Here is a 9,603-nt window from a genome sequence, read left to right on the forward strand (position 1 = left end):
CGGTGAGATTTAAGGGACACGTTATGGCCCCATGTTTTTTCGTTGCCCCGGTGAGCCATGCACGGGCATTACTAATGGTCAATGACGTCATCAACTTACCTGGGGATTAAAAGGCTGGCTTCTGGCCCCATCATATTTCGCACAGGCATTGCTAATAGTCACCCCGTATTCTTCTTCCCTGAATAAGTCCGTTTTCTGTTATAGTATATTTATTCCCATTTTCAATATTTATAGCAAAGGGGGATTCAAATGCTACCTTCTGTCAAGCCTAATGTGCAATGGCGTTAATCATTATAAGCTCGTTTTTCTCAATAAGGTATTGCCGTACTGTTTCCCATTGTCTAAGATCATTTTATAGCAAAGATTACATAATAATAACATAAGAAATGACTTCAAACCCTGTTTACAGAACCAGTATTTACCCAGGTCTTTTTCCTAATTCTAAAACTTATTCCAATTTATGTCCATTGTTTCATGTTCTGACTAGTGTTGATAATTTTAATAGTCTATTAATATTCCCCCTTTATCATGTCCATTCATTCACAGCTCTATCATGTCACCTCTATTTCTTTGCCTTTCTAGAGAATATAATTTATGCTTTGTCAATCTTTCTTCAGAAATTGCTTATTGAGCATAGGGCAAAATAAAAATGAAAACTTACTATCTTTCATTTGTATGAAAACAGTCCCCTGCCAGGCATGGTAACTTCAATGAAAAGCAAGCCTCTCATGTTTTGAAATAAGGCCTTCGTTTCTGACGTCATCATCCCTAATGTGGCGCGAGGCGCGCTGAATGCGGATCCCAGGAGGTTCACACATAAGTGTGAACTCTTAATCTGGCTTAATACCTCACCTATACTCTGTGCTTCATCAGAGTTGATATTCAGCTACAATAGCTCGTATTTTCGCTCATTACTTATATTTTCTGTTATTCATAAACCCGATCAAACCTTCCTAACCTAACCTAACCTAACATATTATTTATAACAAACAAATACATTCTACAGAACAGTTATTGTTGTTATTTAGTGACATCGTGTAAAGCGAGCTCAGGTATAGGGTTAATGTATTGATGGTCATTAGCATATAGGTGTGAAGGTATTACAGTACCTTACTGGTTAGCTATGTATGACGTCACCAGACAACCAATGCTACCTTTGGCGTCCTACTGGCATTTGTATTTGATGTTATTAATCAAAAATGACTAGACTAACCATCCCCACCTAACCTATTCAGAGGTTTAAGAATATACATTTTAGTCATCTGCGACTGTAATCATTCATTATGCAGTAATAAGTTCAAAACTAGAATAGATGCCCAAATGTCGTACCGCAATTTTTAGAAGCATCGTACGTCTGGCAGCACAGCAGGTAAGCTGACCTGGCCGCCATTCCCCAGTCAAATAGGTCAGTACATCTCTAGCTCTCCCAGCCAGCACAAGCAGCCAACATCGCTCCTGGACATTTCACCAGACCTCTGTATTATTCAACAACAATACGCAACCATGGAAACTTGTCCTTTCTGCAATAAGCCAAAGCAGGGGAAATTGCACTTGTGCGAAGTAAGGTGCATAGAATGTCATATCTCATATACAGCCAACTCGCGTCGTGAGTGTGTGTTATGCTGTCCCCAGTGTGTTAATATCCCTCGTGGACATTATGATGCAGTCTGCACCTCGTGTTCCAAAATCTTCTGCACCAGTCGTGAGTAATATTAATATCAGCAACACTTGCTTCGTTTATGATCAAATGATTTTATATAGAATTACACCAGCAGCATGTGATATTTTATAAAAAAAAATATTGCCTACCAGCTTCAGTAATATTGTTTTTATTCGCATAAGTAATATTACTGTGATCCACAGGTCGCAACCCCGAAACCTGTCCATTTTGTATGAATCTGGATGTTGATGACTATATAGAGTCTAACACCAGATCCGATTCTGAGACCTCAGAAGCTTCATCACCTCAGAGCGAAAGTAAGTTAATATCCATCATCAGTATTCATTATTAATTTTATTAATCTGAGATAATATTGCACTATTCCCATCAATAATCCGTCATTTAAAAATATGTTATGAATGCTAACTAACATCTACAAAAAATAATTAATGTTTTTTTTTTTTTTTCAGGATCATCTGTTGAACAGTTGGATGAGGAATATCCTCGTGGAGGAGGGAATGAGGTTGGAGAACCTAGCACTAGTCAAGCTCGTACACCGCCATTAGAAGATAGTAACAATAGCAGGCCAAGTCTAGATCGTAAGTATCATCCTCAGTGATTATTTCCATAACCTTGCATTATTTATTTGTAAACATTCCTATATTAAATTTATATTATTTTTTATTAAAAATCTCAATTCTTTTTACTCTAGGTAGCCATCTAGAGGATGAGGACTCCCTGCATTTGGTTTGGGAAGCTGATTCAGATGTGGAAGCCAGCCAGACTATCGCTAATTCTCCACCACCTCAGGAACAGCAGCAGCAGGTAGATGTTTTACTTCCTCCTCAACCCGAAGTCTTGAAGTGATAATAATTTCAATGGGGGGTACATACGCCATTCATATAGCATCCCAGATCATGCCCAAGGAGATCCTGCCCATTATTTGACTATATATCGTGATTATTTTATTCAGCAAATAGAATCCTTGTTTGATGCCGTTCACCCCAATTTCCCTCCTGCCCTCTTGATATACCCTGATTTTACATTTAATTTACAACGGCTTAATCAAGAAAATGAACCTGATTTTGAGGGAGAGTTACCTATAAGGGCCGAGCAACGCACTGTATCTAGGCATGAGGCTAGTGTTGTCGTAGATCAATGGATGCTGAATTGGATAATAAGTTAGAAGAGTTCTTTGCCGAGACAGAAGGTTCGAGTCTAGGTATACAGAGCATTTCTGGTTTTTATATCAATTCATAGCTTCACATCCCATCCGTCTTGGGAATACGTGCCTTATCCAGATATTGCGTGGTTCGAGACATATTTTCAACCCTAAAGGCGAACAAAATATATGTTTGATCCAATGTTTAGCTGCATACATATGCCTTGCTCGGGGATGGACTTACGCAACATTGGCAGGCGTTCCAAATCTGCCAGGTGGTGTCTTAGATTTGTCCGTTGGGTGAGGATATTGAAATACCCATAACGTCGATAACATTAATAAAATAGAAAGTATAAATAAATTAAGTATTATATCTATGTGCTTACGCGTGAAGATGATAGATACTACATTAGCTTAGCTAGAAAAGGCAGGGAACATTCTCCTAAAGTACCTTTGCTCATGCTAGAGGATCAGCATCTTGTGCTCATTAAAGATTTCAATCTATGTTCGCAACATGCGCAGCCATTCATACGAGATCCCTAACAATCATATTTACTGTCATTCATGTTTAATTCATTTGTCACCTGATGCTATGCGGGATCACGAAGAGTCGTGTGAAGTTAAACAAACATTGAAATTTTACCCTGAAGGTCATAAAATCAAATTCCAAAATTACGGTCGTGCTTATGGACCGTCTCACACGGCATATTATGATTTCGAGTGCTTGTTGGACCCCTCCAATCCCCAAGGTATGATCGAGAAGCGTCACAAAGCCGTGGCATATGCTTTTATCATCATCAACAGGGAATTGGAGGTGGTAGATAAATTAACGTATATGGGGGATGACCCTGTGAATCATTTCATTGATACTTTGGAGAAAGCATGGAAGAGAATCAAATCTACCATGCCTAAATACAAAATATCTATGACACGTGAACATTGGCAAGCCTATAGACGCAGACCACATGTGAAATGTGTTATAGTCCATTTAAATCAGCTATGGACAAGCACCGTCATCATGATCATGCTTGAATTTAATAATTATCTTGCAGCCTATTGCCAAAGGTGCAACATGTTATGCAGAAACTCATATAAATATTTATACACATTCTCTCACAATGCGGCTTATGACCTCGGAGTAATTTTAAATGAATTGTCTAACTCCCTAACCGTGAAATTGACATTGCCTCCAAAGATGGATTTAAGTTCATGAAAGTAGATATCGGTAAACTTCGGTTTATGGATAGTCTGGCTTTACTAAATGGTGGGCTGGAAAAACTAGCTAAAGAACATATCAGGAAGGTAAACCCACCACTTACACCTCAGTTATGCTAGATGACGTCCCTGCAGCTGCCCACCATTTATTAAAGACAGGCAAACAGGTCTTCTGTTATGACTACATTTCATCTTTGGAGAAATTAAATGAACCGGCTCTTCCTCCTCCCGAAGCCTTTTTCAATAGTTTAAAACACGAGGCCATAAGCGAGAGCGATTATACACAGGCTAAAGAAGTCTTTAGATTAGCGGAATGCAAGACCATTGGGGATTACTTGAAGGTCTATTTGAAAGTAGATACTGGACTATTGTGTGATGTGTTTACTGTATGGCGCAAGGACCATGCTCGAGCTGTACAAGTTAGACATTACACACTATGTCTCGTTATCTAGTTTTGCATGGGACGCTTTCTTGTTTAAGAGTCAAGTTGTCTTGGACTCTATTTCTGATCCCCATTTGTACGATGTATTGCGCAGAAATCTAAGAGGCGGATTTACCTCTGTTGTACGGCAACATACAAGTGTACAAAATGAGCATACGGGTGCTGATCCTTATAGTACTGATAAATATATTCTGTATTTGGATTTTAATGGCTTATACGCCACCTGTATGACAGAACTGCTTCCTCAAGGCGGGATCCGTAAATTATCTGCTGCCGGAATGCAATGATTGGCTCCAACAGGGATTGGAAAATATTACATGTTGATGGGGATAAAGGGTATTGGGTCATGTGTGACACCAAGCATGTCGCACCTGACGTGGCTCGATACACCGATGACTTACCCTTAACCCTGTCACATGCTAATATTTCTACTGATCTTCTCTCCGATTATAGCAAACATATTTTAAATACCGAAGATCGTAAACTCCCCAAGAAAAACAATAAATTAATTGCCTCACATCTCCTCAAAAAGATTACTTGGCGAGTTTAGATTTGCTTCAGATGCTGATGAAATTGGGATTGGAAGTAGCTAAGGTAAATGCAGTTTATGAATTCCAACAGAGCAAGTACCTTAAGGATTTGTCGAAACAAATGCTCGTGAACGTGCAAATACACCTTGCGCCATTAAGGGTAAAGCTTTCAAGCTAGTACAAATGCAATTTACGGCAAGAGTTTGACAAATGTGAGTAAATATGGCGATCAGCATTATTTAGTTACATCACGAGACAAATTCCAAAAGCATGCACGCAATCCGTTCTTCAAACGGAGCATTTTGTTAAGTGAAGACAGAGTCATTTGCACAGTTAAGAAACAATCACTTAAAGTCAATACACCAACTTATTTGGGGTTCCAGATCTTGCAAATAGCTAAGAGGATCCTATATGATTTTTGGTACAATACGGTCAAAGCTCATTATGGAGACAAAGCTAAATTGCTGTATACGGATACAGATTCGTATTTGATTGAATTAAGCTGTCCAATGCTTTTGAGGAATTAAATAAACTGCCTTTATCTCAGCATATGGATTTCAGTAATTTCCCTCCTGAAAATTCCTATTTCGATGACTCTCGCAAAGGTCAACTAGGTTTGTTAAAATCGGAAGTTGGAGCCAAAATTATCAAAGAACTCATTGCATTGAAGCCTAAAATGTACTCGATTCTCACTCAAGATCATGTTTCAGATCTGTCGTTGTAAAGGTATTCCCACTTATCAACAGTCTAAACTCACTCATGCTGCTTTCCAAAGTGCTTTAGAGTTAAATATTGGGCAGAGGTTCCAATCCAGATCTATTAGGAATGTTAAAGGCCGTATGTGTACCTGTCTCACTACAAAACGTGGATTGTCCGCCTTTGACGATAAACGTTATGTACTGAGTCCTACACAGTCTTTGGCGTATGGACACCCCGATATACCTCAAGCAGAAATTCATGAAGAAGAGAATGAGGAGGAGGAGGAGGATGTACCTGCACCTGCTGCTGCTGCTGCTGCACGTCCTGTGAGACGTGGATTCCATCCCATATTCAATATGTGGGGAAAACGCGATGCACTGGTGAACAAGACGTATCCTCACAATTAGTAACTGAAGAAATTTGTGATGGAACATTGCAACCTCCCCTAACCTGACATTGATGTTTTGAAAATTGCTACCTCCCTAACCTGAGATTGATGTTTGACAATTGCCACCTCCCCTAACCTATCATTGATGTTTGACAATTGCCACCTCCCCTAACCTATCATTGATGTTTGACAATTGCCACCTCCCCTAACCTGTCATTGATGTTTGAAATTGCTCCCTACCCTAACCTATCATTGATGTTTGAAAAATTGCTACCTCCCCTAACCTGTCATTGATGTTTGAAAAATTGCGGGGCCCCTGACTCATCACTGATGTTCTGAAAATGCAGTCTCCCCTAACCTATGTTGAAAATGTTCTGTTGTATAACTATGTTGAAAATGTTCTGTTGTATAACTATGTTGAAAATGTTCTGTTGTACATAAAAAAATAAAAATTGTGAAATGTATACTTTGATGTTTTTATAAAACCGTGCCCCCCTAACCTATGTTTTGAAAATGTTCTATGCAAAAAATAAAAAATATGAAATGTATGCTTTGATGTTTCTATGAAACCTTCCATGTTTAAATATAATAACCTTATCATACTTATGTCAGTACAAACTCAACACGAGTCATGGATAGTTCACCTATCACTGAAGAACAACTTGATATTTTCAATGAACCAAGCAGAATAATCATTGCAGGATTTTCCAATGGCGGAAAATCTCATTTGTGCACTAAACTCGTACAAAAATACCATCTGAAATTCTCCAGTATTATTATATGCGGCTGGCAGTTACAGAGCATTGCTAGACGATCCAGTAATTAACAAGAAAATAATTGCTCAACCTGAAATTATTAACCCTTTAGATGAACGTACAGATGATTCGCCTATTTTAATTATTATCGATGACTTGTTCATCGAATCTGCTAATTCCAAAATTGTGTCTGATATCTTCACTAAAGGCAGACATCTCGCTATTTCGTGCATATTCATTACCCAAAATATATTTTTCTCTGGGAAATATGCTAGAAGTATCAGTTTAAACGCCTCCCATTTCATATTAGTGAAATCTAGAGATTTAGCTCAAATTGAGACTTTGGGGCGGCAGTTATTTGGAAAACAAGATTCTAAAAAGCTTTTGGATATCTACAAGAAAGCCATCAGTAAACCTTATGGGTATTTATTGGTGGATTTAGGAGTGAAAACCCCTGAACGCATCACCTTCCGTAGCAATATTGTTGGTGAGCATCCATACGAAATTGTTTACCAATGGTGAACGTACTAAACAACAACCACAAGGGGAGGTTAGGGGGGTGGGGTGTATAGGATGTGTCCCCAACAACAACAACAACAACAACAACCACAAGGGGAGGTTAGGGGGGTTGGGTGTATAGGATGTATAAAACAACTAAAAACCATACAATCAGATATCACTTTATTAGAAGATGGAGCACGTACTAGATAAAATTTATTATAACCCCTCATCCACAGGAGGGTTAGGGGGGGTCAATAGGTTGTATAAAGCAGCTAAAAACCATAAAGCCAGATATTACTTTATCAGATGTCAAAGAATACTTGAAATCGTCTAAAGCTTACACTTTGCACGCATTAAAACCTCGCAAATTTCAACGAAGAAAGGTGCTGAGTCCTAAACCCCGTATATATTTAGCTTGTGATTTAGCAGAAATGGGCTTAATAGCTAAACACAATGATGACATTAAATACATTCTCGTCTGTGTCGATATTTTTTCACGGTATGCTCAAGTAGCACCTCTGATACGCAAAGATGGACAGACTGTGAGTAAGGCTCTGAAAAACATATTGGAATCCTCATATTTCCAAGGAATACGTAAAATAAATACAGATCGAGGAGGTGAATTTTATAATTCTCATATGCAACGAAATGCTTGCAGCTAAAAATATTAAACTGTATAGCGTATATTCTCAAGAAACAAAAGCTGCTATTGCCGAACGCTTTATACGTACCATGAAAACTAAGATTTATAAATATATGACTGCGCACAATACCTCGAGATATCTGCCCATATTGCCTGATATCATAAAGGCCTATAACACAACACCCCCACCGAGGGTTAGGTGGTCGGACTCCAGTTGATGTCCATGCTTTATCTCGTCCACAAGATATAAAGAAACAGTTCAATCCTCATGTATAAAAGTAAGGACAAACCTAAAGCAGGTCTTAGTTCGCTACTAGCTGTCGGGGATACAGTTCGCATTACTCTCTCCAACAGAATTTCGACATTCAAGAAAGGTTTTGCTAGACAAAACACGGAAGAAATTTTCAGAATTATTAGTATAGATAAAAGCCAGCCTATCCATTATATTTTTTACAAGATTTGAATAACAAGCCCATTGACGGAGGGTTTTATAAGGAAGAATTAACCCTAACCCATTTACCAGTTGCATTTAATATTGAGAAGGTGCTACGCAAACGTACATTGCCTAATAATAAATTACAGTATAAAGTAAGGTACGAAGGCTTACGATTCTTCATTGATCAGTGGATTGATGCTGATGATTTGTTGAAGATATGAAGAAGCCATTAGTATACAAGTACAGAGAGTTGGTGACCTTGCTGAGCAAACTTAATTCCTCAGCCAGGAAAAAATTGATTGCGCAGTTTAAAAAACCACATATTCATTGCTTGTCAGAGATTTTCAACAATTTTCTTAAAAATAGGCTTCCGGTTAAGAAGAAAAGTTATAGTCAAATTGAAGAAATACAGAGACACCTTGCATTCGCTTGGCTTGCAAGAAACCCTCAATTTCAAACAAAAAGCGTATTTTATTGACTCGTAAAGGAGGCAGCATCCTCGGTATATTATTACCCCATAGCTGCTAGTTTAATTTCCAGGATATTTAATAAATAAAAAAATGAAAGAATATTATCTAGTACCTCGTAAAACCATCGATGAGAGACCTGCTAAAGTACCAGTAGTAAAAAAGCAGAAGTAACGCCATCACTAGCTCCAACACCAGCAACAAGTACTCCAGTAGCAAGTACTCCAGTAGCACAGTTTCAGTACGGAGCTAATCCTTCAATAGTACATTGGTACATTTAAAATTGAAAGCTAAAGATCATGATTTGCTACTTCGCTGTGAATTATTTTGATGAAAGCAAGATGGTGCAATGGGACGTCAATGGGAATCTGCAAATGCCAGTGACTGGAATAAACATAATTGATGATATTTTAACTAAAATGACAATTCACCGCTCTGTATTCCCACGAGAAAATTACCGCTGGTTAAATTATTCATCTCTTTAACCTCAACTCCACGAGAAATGTTTAGGAATACAGAATCTCGTAAACAAGTATTTAATGATGACGTGGCACTAAGAAGAAAACGGGCGTATGCTCCTACTACAGCTGCTGGAGAAACTAAACGCCCTAAAGTTGGCGGAGGAGCAACTTGGCTAGCTTACTAAAGGTGAGTGTATAAATAGATGTTCTGTTTTGTTTTTAGTTTATTCATTCATAGTCCAGC

The 9,603-nt window shown here is 38.3% G+C and overlaps 1 protein-coding gene across 1 annotated transcript; it reads left to right on the plus strand.

Annotated features, from left to right (window-relative positions):
* Positions 1-1,018: 1,018 nt before the first annotated feature.
* On the plus strand, positions 1,019-2,527 carry LOC138352572 (uncharacterized). The gene is made up of 4 exons (XM_069305061.1): positions 1,019-1,702; positions 1,864-1,977; positions 2,131-2,259; positions 2,373-2,527. The coding sequence occupies exons 1-4, from the start codon at positions 1,504-1,506 to the stop codon at positions 2,525-2,527; spliced, it is 597 nt and encodes a 198-aa protein (XP_069161162.1). The 5' UTR covers positions 1,019-1,503.
* The last annotated feature ends 7,076 nt before the right edge of the window (positions 2,528-9,603 follow it).

This window comes from Procambarus clarkii, chromosome 54 (assembly GCF_040958095.1).
Source record: "Procambarus clarkii isolate CNS0578487 chromosome 54, FALCON_Pclarkii_2.0, whole genome shotgun sequence".
Classification (NCBI taxonomy): domain Eukaryota; kingdom Metazoa; phylum Arthropoda; class Malacostraca; order Decapoda; family Cambaridae; genus Procambarus; species Procambarus clarkii.